Source organism: Nyctereutes procyonoides, unplaced genomic scaffold, assembly GCF_905146905.1.
Source record: "Nyctereutes procyonoides isolate TBG_1078 unplaced genomic scaffold, NYPRO_anot_genome, whole genome shotgun sequence".
In the NCBI taxonomy this organism is placed as follows: domain Eukaryota; kingdom Metazoa; phylum Chordata; class Mammalia; order Carnivora; family Canidae; genus Nyctereutes; species Nyctereutes procyonoides.
This window is the reverse complement of record NW_026575126.1, coordinates 56,808,395-56,825,156: the sequence shown is the minus strand read 5'-3', so window position 1 is coordinate 56,825,156 and position 16,762 is coordinate 56,808,395. Positions and strand designations below refer to the sequence as shown.

The 16,762-nt window shown below is 44.7% G+C and overlaps 1 protein-coding gene across 6 annotated transcripts in view; it reads left to right on the top strand.

Annotated features, from left to right (window-relative positions):
- Positions 1–16,762, top strand: part of LOC129519443 (rho GTPase-activating protein 17) — a 95,097-nt gene that overhangs the window by 62,506 nt on the left and 15,829 nt on the right. For 5 of the 6 annotated variants that reach the window (XR_008666405.1, XM_055339952.1, XM_055339951.1 and 2 more), the window contains exons 10-17: positions 2,017–2,144; positions 3,529–3,640; positions 4,210–4,291; positions 6,195–6,275; positions 8,113–8,226; positions 10,953–11,044; positions 12,787–12,943; positions 14,669–14,899. Coding sequence is in view for 5 of the 6 variants with exons in the window: in XM_055339952.1 (XP_055195927.1) it covers positions 2,017–2,144; positions 3,529–3,640; positions 4,210–4,291; positions 6,195–6,275; positions 8,113–8,226; positions 10,953–11,044; positions 12,787–12,943; positions 14,669–14,899 (997 nt within the window). In the remaining variant the exon portion in view is untranslated. The remainder of the gene's footprint in view (positions 1–2,016; positions 2,145–3,528; positions 3,641–4,209; positions 4,292–6,194; positions 6,276–8,112; positions 8,227–10,952; positions 11,045–12,786; positions 12,944–14,668; positions 14,900–16,762) is intronic. The other variant, XM_055339955.1, reaches the window with a different exon arrangement.

The window sequence follows — 16,762 nt, the reverse complement described above, 5'->3', positions numbered from 1 at the left end:
AACACCAGATGCCTTCACATAACAATGCGATTTCAGGCTTCTCTTGAACGTTTCAGTGTCTGGCGACACTGGATCTGCTTTCCCACATGGTGACATGGGTCAGGAGCCAAGGAGGAGGGTCCCTCTGCCCCCAGCCTGACTCAGCACCTTGGGTGTCTCCCCAGCCCCTGTGGACACCCGCACCTGTGACCCTTGTCCTGTCATTTTCCAGCCACGACTTGGCAAGCATGTCTTGTTTTGTTAATGACTGTTGTGTGTTTACATGTACATCTTGTATTTTCTTCCCAGTTAGAAGGGTGGGGAGTCTCCATGAACTTAGGGTGCTGCTGTGGTGCCCTGCACTTAGCAGGCCTGTTGTTGGAGATGCCAGCACCTTTTGGGCAGTCTGGCTCGGGAGTTGTCCAGACCACTGGTTCTCACATCCACCCTCTGCCAACGTGACACCAGTGTGAGGGGTGAGGCACCCTGCGGAGCGTTTCCTAGAAAGTTCTAGCGGGGGTTCAGAGAATGCCCAGCTCTTGTCACCATGGGGTCAGGCATAATGTGGCAGTGACGGCAGGTGCCATTCACAGAACTCCCCTGAGGAGTCTGATGTACCCTCTTCAGCGAAGGGATCACATGGTCATTTTCTGCCTATGTTGAGAATCATTGTTAGATGATAGGGACAAAGTTTGCAGGAGAAGGTCTGGCCTCTGAGAGCACTGTCACAGAGTTCAGTGTTCTGAGAAGGGCCAGGCCCCCAGACACTCTTGCTACTAGGAATTATACTGGCTGTGGTTGGGGCTGGGGTCAGGGAGCATGGGCCAGAGATGAGGAGGCGCCTGCCTCCTTGCCCTAACCCCCCCTTCGGCCTGGATCCCCTTGCACTTTCCATCGATTTTAACCTTGTATGAGCTCGCAGGCCCGTGCACCCGGGAGTCTTCTTCCTTCCCGTGTGTGCAGATCACGGGATGGGACCTGTCCCTGCTCTTATGGTAGCAAGAGGGTAAGAGGGCACAGCAGAGGAATACCACCTGCTTTGAACCCAAGGTTCAAACAGCACAAAATAGCTGAAGGACAATTGTCCATTAATGGTGCTGAGAAGGATGTGAACCTCCTGTCACTGGAAAGGACTAAGTGTTCCTCAGTCGAGTATTTTTCACGGAGTGGTTTCCCCTTTCTGCGTCAGTGTGCTTCCCCGGCAGCACCACATCTGTACAGCACCCACCCAAACAAGTACTTCTCCTTCTAACAGAATACGTCCATTCGCTAAATTCTTGTTTCTGTTTTACTGCTCTGTTGTATGTATTCCTCCTGCTAAGCTGCCTCACATCTCTTGTGGAATGAAGCAGAGTATGTGACCCCAAAATAATATAAACAATTGCTTTACTGCTGGCCCGGCTTCAGCCTCAGCTGCTTTGGGGCTGCAGATACTGCGCAGTTTCCTACTCAGAATGTTCTGGACCTGGCTGGGGCTACAGCATTCGGAAGCACTGCATGTCGCGGAGACGTTGCATTTAATATGAGTTCACATTGGCCATCTTCCAGTGTTGTGTGATGATGCTTGGCCTGTGTTTAAAATCTTAGGAAATTATTTCCTCCTTCACATTGAAGGAGTCTATTTCTTGTCCTCGAGTTAGAAGGCCAGTGCTGCTTTGCATGGCTAAGAGTAAATGTCCTTCCAGTGAAATCAGTACGCTCAGACGAATCCTTGGGTTAGCGCCAGGCAGTCCAGCCCATGTGTCCCATGCAGGAGACCCATAGTGACTTCTGCTGGGCAGCTCCCACTGGGTGCCTTTGGGGTGTTGAGGGCTATGTTCCACAAGTAACCTCCCAGCTGGGACCTATTCTTGCTCTAGTAGATGGTAAATAACCAAAGCCAACAGAACAGAAGTTTCCCCTTTTCCCAAAGCCTCAACTACCAGTCTCCTTAAAAAAAAAAAAAAAAAAATCCCCTTTGGTAGTTTGGGTAGGAAAAACCTCCCCAATGATGCCATGAAATCGTTGGGTGTCTTACTGGATGGTTTGCTGCTTTAGATAAGTGGGCGGAAAAGCCAGCCTTTGGGACACCTTTGGAAGAACACCTAAAGCGGAGCGGCCGTGAGATCGCATTGCCCATTGAAGCCTGCGTCATGCTGCTCCTGGAGACAGGCATGAAGGAGGAGGTGAGGGGCACAGGCCAGTGTCAGTACTGTATACACCGATGGCTTTGCAACTTTTGTCACTGTGACCCACATTTTAAATTGGAGCCCTGCACAGTATACCTGGAATTCATACTATGAATGAAACCAGTTTCACTGAACAACGTTTCCCTTTCCTGTACACTCTGACTTTCTTTTGCCCCACTTGATTGTTTCATTTTAGACTCTGGTGGTGATTTGGGACATTGAATTCATGATGCACTAAAAGGACCAGAACTTCTGGGAGCTTTTTAGTCTGCTCATCAGAATCTTACATTTGTGTAGTACTATGCAGCATTGGTGTGGGGTTTTTCATACTTATGTTGTAGAATCCTTACCCCCAAGTCCCCACAAACCAAGCAGGGCAGGTCTTATTACTCCTTGTGTCAATAAGTGAGTGAGTTCATGGTGGGGTGGAATCAAAATCAAATGCCAAGTCTTTTTTTTTTTTCCTTTTAAAAACCTTATTGAAGTATAATGTCCATCGTAAAAGTATGTATCATAAGCAAATAGCTCGTTAAGTTTCCACAAACTGAACCCACCCACATGATGAGCACCCAGATCAAGGAACACCCCAGGAGCTCTCCTTTTGTCTGCTTCCAGTCACTGCCATAATCCCCCATTGATGTGATCCCAACTTCTTGTAGCCAAGATCAGAGCTGCTCAGCCAGGGCCAATTTTGTCCCCCTCAGGAGCTATTCCAAGATCTCAAGGCATTTTTGATTGTCACAATTTTGGAGGCAGTTTTGCTACCAGCATCTGGTGGGTAGAGCCCAGGGCGGCTGCTAAACATCCCACCAGGTGCAGGACTGCCCCTACAATGCAGCATTATCTAGCCTGAGATTGAGAAACCTGGCCTAGATGAATTTCACTTAAAACCTGAGTCTTATAATTCCTGAACCAGTGTCATCATAGTCTAACCTTTCTTGGTTGACTTCATGTGTTTTCTCTAAGGAACCCTTAGGGCAGTGGAAGTGACTACCAGTCTAGTCTATCAGTTTTTTACAAGATGTCAATTAAAAAAAAAAATCCTACATTTAGAAAACTCTATGGCAATCAACCTTGGGGAGTATAAAATACTGCATTTAAATAGATTTCTGATAGGCACAGATATTTTAGCATAGGGGCAGGCAAGAGCTCCCACCGATCAGGAATGAAGTGCTCACTGCCTGCTCATCTGCCCTCTGCCTTTGCTGGGTCCCATCATCCTTCCTGGTCACCCTGCAAGGCGGGCAACGATCCAGTCTCAGAGATGAAGTGTGTGGGAGTTGGGTCGGGGCCTAAGGCTCTTCCATCAGATGTGTGCCGATGCACTCCATGTAAAGCTCACAACTTGAACTTGACACTGAAGGCCTCTTGTTGTCTTTAGGGCCTTTTCCGAATTGGGGCTGGGGCCTCAAAGTTAAAGAAACTGAAAGCTGCTTTAGACTGTTCTACTTCTCACCTGGATGAGTTCTACTCCGACCCCCATGCTGTGGCAGGTAAGCTGCAAGGGGTTGCCCTTGGGGTGGCAGGCAGGTCCCATCTCAGACAGATCACCTGCTAAAAACCCAATTTTCATTTTCAGTAACAGATAAAATCGAAATGGCCTATATAGGTTCAATTGGAAAAACTGAAATGACACACATAACTGAATCAGTACACACATACACACGCACACACCCCTTTTCCTGTTTTGGGGGATTTCTTTGTTTTCCTGATTATTAAGTAAAGGTGAAGGTAGCTTATCATCTAAATAGTTGGAGACTTGATTGTATTTTCTTCCCTTCTTTCTCCTTCAAAGTCTAGATCTACCTGAGGATGGTAGAATGTCCATTAGAAGGTGACTTTAAAGTTAATTTCACTTTCTATTGACCCTCAATATATTTTGCAAAGGGCTGGAATTTGTTTTAGGAACACTTCATGCTCTAACCACTCCCACTGATTCATAGCTTGTTCTAGATATTCTTAGCAGGTTGTAATTGTGATCGTTTCAATTTGCAAAATAATATGTCCCGAGATTCCCAGGCTTACCCCTTGACTTACTCAAAGTGAGTGTTAATAATTTCAGGTGCTTTAAAGTCCTATTTACGGGAACTGCCTGAACCTTTGATGACTTTTAATCTGTATGAAGAATGGACACAAGTTGCAAGGTAAGTTTAAAGGACACTGAGTTTTAAAAGTAAAGGAAATGATGGGATATTATGTCCCCTTTGTGAATCATCTTACTCTCAGGGATCATAAAATAACATTAAATAGCACATGTGTTAAATAATATGTGCCTGAGTTCTTAAGTTTAGGGTGAAAATATTGAGTATTGTTATGTGTGGGAAGGTCACCACTTATGCATTGGCTTCAATTTGTGTGAAGTTATATGGATAAAGACATATAGTGGGACCCACATTAATTGATTGGCTAATCACAAACCCCTTTTTGATTGAAGAAAGCCCTGCAGTGGGGACAAGTGTCATACTGGCCAGTGGCAATGTACCTGGCGAGCCATGTGGAAACTCATCTGAGCAGTAATACAGTGTTGACGGTACTAGCAATGAGAGTGCCCACTGTGTGCTGAGGACATACTGATCTCGATACCCGTTACCTCCTGTGATCCATGATTAATGACATAAAAGATGGATGTGGTTATCTTCATTTTACAGATGTGGGAACTGAGGCTAGGGGATGGATGGGACCAAAGTAACAGCAAGTAATTGGCAGAGCAAGAATTCAGACCCAGACCTGTGTGACCCAGAGACTGTGTCCCTATCCTGTGTTTCCCCCGCTGCCCCCACCCCCATCTTCTGTGCATCCAGGAGCAGTCAGCAGCCTCTTCTAAGAAGTCCCAGAAGCTTCTCTCTGGCTGGCCAGGCTGCCTCCTTGTTAGCTTGTGCCTCATGGTTCTGACTGCCTTCCTCATCCCTCAGGGAGGAGGAACAGATCACCCTGACCTGCCTACCCCCCCCTCCCCTATCTCTAGCTACTGTCACCTGTTCCCAGTAGGTGAACTGCTGGGTCCGATCAACTAGGCTTCAGCAGCAGTGACTCTACCATCGGTAAGGTTTTTAAAGTCAGAGTAAGTTCATAGTCATGGTCATATCCTTGGAACCTGTGTGTAGCCTAGCCTGTTGGCTGAATAAATGGAACCCAATAGCAGTGTTGAGTAGGGGAGCATTCTGGGGTCTCTTTTGTTGGGTAGCCTGCCCCACTTCTCCTGCACCTTGATTCTTTTCTCAGCTCTGGGACTCCCCAAAGCATTCCCATGAGAAAATACACGTTTCAAAGCAGGTGTCTGTTTATTGGTGTATCAATTCTCCATACTTGAGAAATGTCAACATCCCGGTGACATATTGACTGGCCTCTGAAGTGGAATTATGTTCACCTCCTGCTTTGTAACTCCAGATCAGTTCAGTCGTGGGGAATGTTTAGGTCCAAAGGTACATTGTGTGGGCAACTTGCTAACACTGTCTCCTGCTCTTGAGCAGGGTGACTGATCTTATCTATTCCTCTTTTGTGTCTATGGAAGTTTGTATGTCAAAACTGTAGAGCAGAAGAGCTCCTGTGATTGCTTCATGACTGGGTAGGGCTTCTGTGTCTGGAGCCTTTGAGCAGAGTTAAAGGCAGGGAAAGGACAGGGGGAGGGTGGGCTGGCTGCCCTGTGGCTGGGCCAGCCAGAGTCTAGGCTCCAGGGAAGCCTCTCGGGGAGATACGCACTTCTTAGACAGAATTTTCAGTGGTGCCTTGTCTCCTGAGTGCCAGGCCCTGGCACAGGTGGTTTCACAGGGTTATGCCTCTGGAACATCTTCATCACTTGGCAAATCAACATTCTTATCCCCAGGCGGGCACATCGGAGACTGAGTCTTGGAGAGGCTAACTAACTGCTCAGAGTTAAATATTTAGTTGGTATTTGACTCTGAATTTATTTGTTTCCAAATCCATCCTGTTTTCCAGCTGTGCTTCCTCTGTCAACAAGGGCATAGTTGTTACCTGTTAACAACATGGGTTCTGAATGGTGGATTTTTTAATGGAAAGTTATGAATACAGTTTTTTTTTCCCCCTCAGTGTGCAGGATCAAGACAAAAAACTTCAGGATTTATGGAGAACATGTCAAAAGTTGCCACCACAAAATTTTGTGAACTTTAGGTATGTATGCCTGGTGTCCTGCAAATTAAGCCACCAAACCACAGTGACTCTGGCATAAAGAAAGGTGCCACCTGCAGGGAGACCATTCAGTCCAAGCACGCTAATAAACAAGTGCTTTGGAGAGGAAGGGGGGTTGCTGGGAATGAGACTCCATGTATATTATTGTGATGCATATCACAGTGTAAAGCTTCTGCATCGGCCTGCATTAACAGGATTAACAGCTAAGTCTCCTGGTCGGTTTCCCACGGCAGCTACTAGGAAAAAGTTCTCTTGGAAAGTTGGTTTGGCTGCATGTTGGATTCGAAGTTTAAATTGTCCATTATAGGGGTTCAGTTGATAGAGCATACAACTCTTTATCTCAGGATCGTGAGTTCAATCCCCACATTGGGCATAAAGCTTACTTAAATAAATTTTTAAGGGATCCCCGGGTGGCGCAGCGGTTTGGCGCCTGCCTTTGGCCCGGGGCGCGATCCTGGAGACCCGGGATCGAATCCCACGTCGGGCTCCCGGTGCATGGAGCCTGCTTCTCCCTCTGCCTGTGTCTCTGCCTCTCTCTCTCTCTCTGTGACTATCATAAATAAATAAAAAAATTAAAAGAAAAGAAAAATTAAAAAAAAAAAAAAATTGCCCAGCCTGCAAAAGGCAAAAATTAATCAACAATTCTATCTTCTGGGGACACCTTGGTGGCTCAGTTGTTGAGCATCTGCCTTCTGCTCAGGTTGTCATCTTGGAGTCCAGGGATCAAGTCCCACATCGGGCTCCCTGCATGGATCCTGCTTCTCTCTCTGCCTCTCTCTTGTGTCACTCATGAATAAATAAATAAACATGAAATTTTTTTTAAATTCTATTTTCTGGGATCCCTGGGTGGCGCAGCGGTTTGGCGCCTGCCTTTGGCCCAGGGCGCGATCTTGGAGACCCGGGATCGAATCCCACGTCGGGCTCCCGGTGCATGGAGCCTGCTTCTCCCTCTGCCTGTGTCTCTGCCTCTCTCTCTCTCTCTCTCTCTATCATAAATAAATAAAATTTAAAAAAAAAAAATAAATAAATTCTATTTTCTGTAAAAGCTTTTCTATATGCTATGTAATTTATTTTTAATAGAGCATAAATCATCCTATTAAATGAAATGTTTAGAACTGGAGGTTATGTGTTGCTTTGTTTCTAAGAAAATTTACCATAGAATACATTTCTAGAATTTAACCTCCATTTTCCTTTTGACCTAAAATGTGACTTTGAAGAAGCATAGAGAGAAGAAGGATAAGAGGTAGCTCTAAGTCATTGAAAAACCAAAGAAAATTTTGTAAAAGGGCTTGGTCCAAAATGACACATATTTTACTGGTGAAATTTCTGGTATCTTACCTGACCTTTATTTCAGCCCCAGGTTCTACCACTAACATTTTGTAAGCACAGCACTACAAAAGCAAGAAATTACCTACAGTATAGGAGAGACTGTAACTATATGATAAATTGGAGATTTTCATAATTACCACATAAAGTATTTTCAAATACAGTTTCCTTTAAGCAATATCTCTATCCTTGTATTTTTTTGTGTTTGTATTAGAACATATTGAGCCCATTGTTAATCAGATTGTAATTTACTGAGAGGTAGTTAGGGCATAAAGGAGAAATGGTTTGGAAATACACAGCAAATAGGGACTGAATCATGGAATTGAGCTGTCTTCCTCTTCTCTGAAACAAAGAGCACAGGACTTTGCAAAATATGGCACCTGAGCCAGATTCTGATTCATTACCATTCTGCGCTTAGCACCGGGGCAGCAAGATGCTGTTCCTACAAATATTTCAGCATATATGCTCTCCTCCTTCCTGTCTTCTCCCCCAGGTATTTAATCAAGTTCCTGGCAAAGCTTGCTCAGACCAGTGACATCAATAAAATGACTCCCAGCAACATTGCAATTGTGTTAGGCCCTAACTTATTATGGGCCAAAACTGAAGGGTAAGTGATGTTTCCCCATAGCATGGTATTTTTATCTCTCCTTGCTGTGGTTGCCTCAGTGGTTGAGCATCTGCCTTTGGTTCAGGTCATGATCCCAGGGTCCTAAGATCAAGTCCCTCATCAGGCTCCCTACAGGGAGCCTGCTTCTCTCCCTCTGCCTGTGTCTCTGCCTCTCTCTCTCTCTCTGTGTGTGTGTGTGTGTGTGTGTGTGTATGTCTCATGAATAAATAAAATATTTAAATAAATAAATAGTGATTTGAAAAAATAAAATAAATAAAAATAAAAAATAAAAAAGTAATTTGGGGGCACCTGGGTGGCTCAGTCAGTTAAGCTTCTGCCTTTGGCTCAGGTCATGATCTCAGGGTCCTGGGATCAAGTCCCGCATCGGGCTCCCTGCTCAGGGGGGAGCCTGCTTCCCCTTCTGCCTCTGTTGGTGCTTGCTCACTCTCTCTCTCTCAAATAAATAAATAAAATCTTAAAAAGAATAAAAGATATTTGGCTAGCACTGAGAAATGCAAACTGAATAGGAGAAAGGGGTCTGGGAAGTCACTAATGTTGACATTGGTGACATTATAATTACCTCACTTAATCCTCACAAATAGCCTTTGTGAAGTAGGTGTGTGGGTCCTCCTTTTGACAGATGAGAACAAGGACCTTGTCTAAGGTTACACAGCAGGGAGGTGGGGGGGATCACAATCCTATCCTGAACCTTCTCCCACCGTCCCACGACTGCCATCATTATTCTTCACATTGGAAAATCATTGGCGGTTCAGGTTTCCATTAAAAAATGTAGTGACTTTCGGGATCCCTGGGTGGCGCAGCGGTTTGGCGCCTGCCTTTGGCCCAGGGCGTGATCCTGGAGACCCGGGATCGAATCCCACGTCGGGCTCCCGGTGCATGGAGCCTGCTTCTCCATCTGCCTGTGTCTCTGCCTCTCTCTCCTTCTCTCTCTGTGACTGTCATAAATAAAAAATAAATAAAAAAAATAAAAAATAAAAAAAAAATGTAGTGACTTTCTGAAATAAAATCTTTCTATTTTTTCATTCATTTATTAAGTGTATGCCCAACCTTGTTTAAGGAAGTATTTATAGGATTATTTACAACGATCCAATGTCGTAAAGCAAAATTAACAATGCATTGATATATACAGTTAAATACTTACGTCATATCTTACTGCAAATAAATTCCAGGTAGACCAAAGAGTTAATTATATAAGAAGTGATGTCATAAACATGGCAGGTGAGTTACCTTTTGGAGTAGAGAAGTATTTTCTAAACATCAAATCAGTATAAAAAACACATTTGAAAATGGATAGATTTGGCTCTGTCAACAGCTCCAAACTTCTAAATATCGTAAAGTGCCTTAAACAAATTATAATTCACAAAATGAGGAAGACATTCCTCCAGAAGTGTCTGGAATATATTAAAAGGCCTTGCAAAAAAAAAAAAAAGGCCTTGCAAATCAATAGGCGAGTAGTATCTCCTGAAAAAGAAAAAAACTGGCCAAGAACATGAATAAATAGTCCCTCCCCAACCCAGCAGGGTCCTAATGCGTGAGGGTGATAGATATGGTATGGTAGGAAGTACAGAAAGGTGGGGAACAAAATTTGTAGGCAGAGCTTGCAGTTTAAGCTGGAATTTGAAAGGAGCTAGAACTTTCTCTTGGTTGGAAATTGGGGTGAAAATCTTCTTCCCACTGGGAAGAAAGGTCAGGTAGAGAAGGAGGAGGTAGGTTTGGGGCAGTCAGACAAGGGATCCAGCCTCTTGGAAATTTAGTTTCCTCGTGAATGAAACAGGCCTCATAACAGACCCTGTGTTATAAAAATCGAATTAAATGAGGTGAAGACCCTGATGCCCTGAAGCATGATAAGTGCTCCATGAATGTCAGGCCTTTGCAGCTTTTACTTCTGTGGTATTCTGACTCTGAACTGGAATATGAGCGCCTTGACATGAGGGATCACAATTCTTATTTATTTTCTTCCTTTGGAACCCTGGCATTCACACTCTCAACTTCGGAACATGCATCTCGGGACCAGTTCACAGATATGACAGAATAGTCTGTGTAAATATAGGGCACAGGTTTTCTAGTGCAAGGGGCACACCGAAACAGTGCACACTCTTGGTTATATTCTGGGCAAAATTGTTGGTGGTCACCTAAGATGACTCTCACGGCCAGTACTGCTCCATCAGGAAAATGCCTGGTTGAAACTCTGTTCCAGACCAGCTTGAAATCAGCATGTGGCCATACCATTGTTCACCAGCTCACTTGCTGTTAATGCAGTGTGTGCATACTAAGGAGTGCCAGCCAAGTCGGGGTGATTTTTCCTCCTGGGGCGTCACCACTACACATACACACCACCACCACACACATCACCAGGGCCCCATGGATCTAATTTTTCCATTTGTGTTTAAGTATTTTCTTGTTTTAAAGTAATTAAATTGGGGGCTCCTGGGTGGGACAGTCAGGCATCAGACTCTTGGTTTCAGCTCAGGCCATGATCTCAGGGTCCTGGGATAGAGCCCCGAGATGGGCTCCACATTTCCCACAGAGTCTGCTTGAGATTCTCTCCGTCCTCCCTCTGCTCCCCCCGCTGCCCATTATTCCCCCTTCAAATACGTAAACCTTTAAAAAATAAAAAATAAAGTGATTAAAATGCTCTGACACAACCTGCAGAAATTAGAGACTGCCTGGGGTAAGCAGTCTAACTCTGTGAATGTCCTTTGCAGATCGCTGGCTGAAATGGCAGCGGCTACCTCTGTCCACGTGGTTGCGGTCATTGAGCCCATCATTCAGCACGCCGACTGGTTCTTCCCTGAAGGTAAATTACCTGTCTTTCCAATTTCACGGACCACCCAAGCAACACAATAACAATATGAAAAATTCTTTAAAGAAGAAAATGCATCAGTAATCCCTTTGCGATTACATGATTGGCTTCATTTTTTTCACGTTTGTCTTTAGACCCCTTGCGTTCACCTTTGACATATTGGCATCCACATTATTTTGTATTTCGCTTTGCTTAACTTCACGTTGGAGTTGTTACTCAGCCAGTGTGAACTAAATACCCTAGGCACCATAGGTTTGCTGGTGAGATATGCTGTCTTCCCTGGAGGAAGCTGGCCCTTGGAGACGAAGGCCACCTAAACAAATATTATAACACGTGGTGAGGGAGAAGGAGGGGCCGATGGTTTGATGAACTCAGATGTTGGGCACAAAGAACTGGGACTGCTTTATGGAAGAGGCGACACTGAATGTGCAGTTTTCCATTGGAAAGACGGCTTTGTGTTTCTCTAGGCAGAGAGCTGGTTTTGTATAAAAGTGCAAGATGAAACAGGATAGGTTGATTGGAGCCACTTTGTGAAGGTGGGAGTTGGCCGTGTCAGAGAAAGAGGATTTCCACCTACCGGTGATCAATTTTCAAACTAAGTTTGTTGTAGTCCTGGGAACCACAGAAGTTCCATGACCCCCTTCAGGGGCACCGGTATGGCAAGTTTTGTGAGTCCAGACCTCTTGCCACATCCTTTCTCCTGGAGTGTGAGCTCCTTGACAGTAGGGCGTGCTTGTTTCTCCTTTACCATGGTCTTCACACCATTGAGAATCACGCCTCACTCACGTAGGTTGCTCAACAAATACGTGATGTAGGATTGAATACTGGCATTTTGCCCATGACTTCTTTGGGAAAACAAGTCTCAGAAAAACCGCTGTAGGCAGTATGGAGTTGGTGTTGCCTTTTATTTGTATTTTATATCAAACCATAAATACCTGTCATTTTTTTAAAGTAATCTATGCTTATTTTTCTCCTCCATATTCCATGATTATTCTTTTTACAAAGAAGAAAGCAGAGGAATTGTGTGACTTAAATTCTGAATTGCACCCCCTCCTTATCTCTAGTTTCCTCCTTTTACCTCCCCCTGGCTTGGCAAGCCATTCTTGAGGAGATGAGGGGGTAGGGGTTCCGCTTGGGAAACAAGGAGGGCTGGTGGGAGTTTTAAAGCCTTGCACACTCATATGCTCTACACCTCACATATAGGCAGACCTCATTTCATGGCACTTTACTTATCGTGCTTCCTAGATCCTAGGAAGGTTTTTTCAAAATTGAAGGTTTGTGGCAACCCTGCATGGAGCATGTCTGTTGGTGCCATGTTTCCGATAGCATTTTGCTTATTTTGTGTCTCTGTCATGTTTTGGTAATTCTCGCCATACTTCAAACTTTTTCGTTCTTAGTATATTTGTTATAGTGATCTGTGATCAGTGATTGCAACTTGCTGAAAGCTCAGATGATGGCTAGCATTTCTTAGCAATAATGTATTTTGTAAGTAAGGTATGTACGTTGAGTTTGTAGACGTAAGGCTATTAGACACTTAATAGACGACAGCATAGTATAGACTTAACTGTTATGTGTGCCGGGGAACCAAGACAGCCGTTTGACTTGCTTTATCGTGGTATTCATTTTATTGGGATGTTCACTTTATTGCAATACTCGCCTTATTGCTATGGTCTGCAAACCAAACCTGCAGTATCTCTGAGGTATGCCTGCACACTTGTTTCTTTTTCTTCTCACAGAAGTGGAATTCAACGTATCAGAAGCATTCGTGCCTCTCGTCACCCCAAATTCCAATCACTCATCTCACACTGGAAATGACTCTGACTCAGGGACCCTTGAAAGGAAGCGGCCTGCCAGCATGGCAGTCATGGAAGGGGACTTGGTGAAGAAGGAAAGGTGTGTTTAGAGCCGTTCACTTCTTCCAGCAACAGATGTGACGTAGAAGAGTTATTGATCCTCACTATCCGGTCCTGCCTCCATGGACTCGTAGTATGAGAGTGACCTTGTGTAGCCATGTCTGTTAGGTCCAGATATTTCGGGAATTCTTCTCTCGTTCATTCCAGACATTAATGTGACCATAAGGCAGATATGTGGCTTGTCAATTAACATTTGTGCCGTAAGCATCCAGGCTTTACTTGGTCGGTGATAAGCCCCACAGTGGTATGGCATCATACACACATTACAAAGCCACCTAAATGTTCTTAATGTGGGAAAAAGAGACAAAAGGAGAGGGGGGCTAAATACTGTAGACTGATGGGAGAATAACCCACCTCTCACAGTAAGTTGTCAGATTCAGTGTTTAAAGAGACCTCTTTTTGGTATAACTTGGCCCCTCAATGGAAGCCAGCCACTGAATCTGATGTTCAGCTGGAGAAAACCTCAATATTTGCTGATTCGATTCTGGAAGAAAAAAGATGGCTCCAATGGACTTAGAGACATGTGTCTCGATACTGTGCTTCCCGGGCGATTTTAGTGGGATTTTCAAAGGTTAAAGCTGTTTGTGATTTGTGCCTTCAGAGGCCAGTCTGTTCTGTCTGTATATGAAATGCCACTGTATTCACTCCTAAGGCCAAGTTAGAGAAGCCTGCAGAGTAACATGCTTTTCACACGCACACATAATAACATCACCAGGCATAGTTTACATGACAACTAAACAACAAGCTCTTATTTTAATTGCCCGATCTTATATTGAGCTTTGTTTTTTTGTTTCATTTTGCTTTATTGTTGTTGTTGTTTTCATTTTTTAACCAATAGCTTAGTTCCCTAGCCTGTCCCTCTGAAACCCGTTTATCATGTGGGAAGTCTTACTTCTCTGAAGTCCTCATCACACATTTGGTCCTGCTTCCTGATGACAAGCTGACCACTGCAACATTAGCCTTTGTGCCTTTGAAGTTACAAAACACAGTGTTACAGCTCTCATTGGCACACAAGAAACAATTCTCAGTTACCTCCCAGGGTGGATTGTCCCCACCAACTGACCCGGTACACACAAGCTCAGGGAGCCATGTGTCTTTATCTTTCAAACTGAAAAGCTCGAAAGTTCTTACATCAAGTCAGCTTACATGAAGGGGAATCCTCCTCCTCTCCATCCTCCAACCACCTTCTCCTGCCCAAAAGCAATGATTTTTTTTCCAGTGTTACATATCCTTTCAGCTAATTCTTTGCATACACCTGTACCAGTGCTTCTCCACCTCAGCTTAAGAGGCAGGGTGTGATGACAACCTTACACTGCCGGTGGTAGGACTTCTGCACTCAGCTTCCACCTTGTCCCCCACACATACGGATTCTAGGTGGCCACTGGGTAGTAGGTAAATAGGCACACTGACATGATGTCACCTACTCAAGACGAGGCCTGCCTGTTTGCTTTAGCTGTTCACACCCAAATTAAGAAAAGACATTGATCAGTACCAGGTCTTTTGGCTTGCTCAGGTTTAAAGCCAAGTTGAGCTGCTTGCCTTGGTAATAGGAATGACCATTAATCTGGTCCTTGCCGCTTCACTGCATGCTGGGCAACTTGGGTGGCTCTCCCCATGTGTGGGTTTTAACACGTGTGAGACCGATGGACTTCTGTCTCAGTAGTCGGCTTGCATGGTGTGTTGACTGTTTCTTCTTTCTGTGTAGCTTTGGTGTGAAGCTTATGGACTTCCAGGCCCACCGGCGGGGTGGCACTCTAAATAGAAAGCACATATCCCCAGCTTTCCAGCCACCACTCCCGCCCACAGATGGCAGCACCTTGGCTCCTGCGGGCCCAGAGCCCCCTCCCCAGAGCTCTAGGGCTGAAAGCAGCACAGGGGGTGGGACTGTCCCCTCCTCTGCGGGCATACTGGAGCAAGGGCCAAGCCCGGGCGACAGGTAAGAAGGCCGGCTTCTGCTGGCAGTAGGTGCTCAGAGCCCCAGCCTTCTTGCAGGGGCTGGCCTGTGGGCATGATCTCCATGCCCACAGAATCACTCAGCATAGAGTGATCTGCCATAACCAGATCTGCCTTCACTCTTCTGGTTGGCAGAGGATGGAAAAAAAAAAACCCTGCAAATTGCTTGGTTCCTTTCCTGTTTTCCAAAAGAAGCAACATATGTTTGCATTCTTTATCATACTGCTTTGGTGCTGGAAGCCAATAGGTGGCTAGTGGTATTATAAACTTCTTTTCCCTGTTTGATGTGCACTCAATGTTCATTTACCATTTGCTTTTGTCATCTTGTACGCTAACTAGTTAACACCTGAATGTAGCAAGTTACTTAGTTTAGAGTATTCCTTGTATTCATTCACTCATCCATCCATCCATCTACCCACCCATCCATCTGTCCACCTATCCATCCATCATCTATCCATCCATCTACCCATGCATCCATCCACCTACCCATCCACCCACCCATCCATCCATGCATCCATCCATCCACCTCTCTGTCCACCCATCCATCTATCCATCCATCCATCCACCCACCCACCTATCCACCTACCCATCCACCCATCCATCCATTCAATCAGATTTACTGAATAAGAGTATTGGGTGCTGTACTAGGCACAGTAGTGCCTCCTCCACCCCTAGCTTTCAGTCATGCAGTCAAATTGATATGTAAGTACAGGGTAGAAAATATGATGGTAGATTTTCCTAAAAGGCTCTTTTGTTGCTTAACCTTTTGATTAGCCTCCCAGAGTGGGTTACAATTATACAGCAACTTTAAGAAGGAGTACCCTTGAACTTGAGATTTTCATCTAATCCTCATGAATTCATTTCTCTACACTGACTCGGGCAGATGACCCACCAGAGGCCACTTCAGGTGATATGTTAGCTGGTTCAGGACTGGGAGCTGCTGTAAAAGATGAGCCCCTCTACAGAGTATGTGCTAAGATTTTTCTTGGCCTTTTCTCTAGCAGGGCCATTGATAAAGCACTGAATAATCACATATAAAGTAAAATAAATGCATAGAACAAGAATGACCTGTTTAAGCCCACATTATACATGGAGACAAATTTGCCTCTGGAGGACTCCCTCCCCTCAGCTTCTCCAGATGAGTAGGGGGTGCCTAGTGAGATGTGAAGCTAGCTGTTTCTGAGATAGGAATCTTGATCAGGCCTCACAGCTGAATTCGGACTACTCTATGAATTCCTGAATTCCTTTTCATTCACATAATTTGTAGAAGTCCTCATTTTGGTGAAAAATAACAAAGGCTTCAAACTTCCTAGAGCTTCACATGCACATCGTAAGCTCCATGTTGTCTTGTCAAAGCTGCTATTCTCCATACATACCTTTGTTTCGGCGTGAATTTTTTTGTTTGAGGAAAAAAAAAAGGCATTTGCCAACTCACACATTATCCTTCACCTGTAGTCTTCAGTTTGCTTAATCAGGGCTACATAATGCTAAGACAATAATTAGAATGCACTGCAGAAGAACAAATAGAATGTCAGTCTCCGATTTGCTTTTGTTTTTTGTGCTCCGTGGATATTTTTGCATAGACTTCATGAATGACGTGCCAGTCTCTAGTGACCCCAACAAAATGCAGCTATAAAGTTCAGTGTATGAAGTTCTGAGCCGGGAACTGGCCCAGGTTCTGATCTGTATCCACCCTGCAAACAGCCAGCTAGCTCCGGGCTGTGAGCCATCACTAAGTCTCTCAGGGCTCCTCTTTCCTCAAGTCCAAACGATTGATAATAACTATTTCTAATTTATAACATTAGTATTTGGCTGTAGCTTTTGCTTTGTTTTGTGCACTATGTGT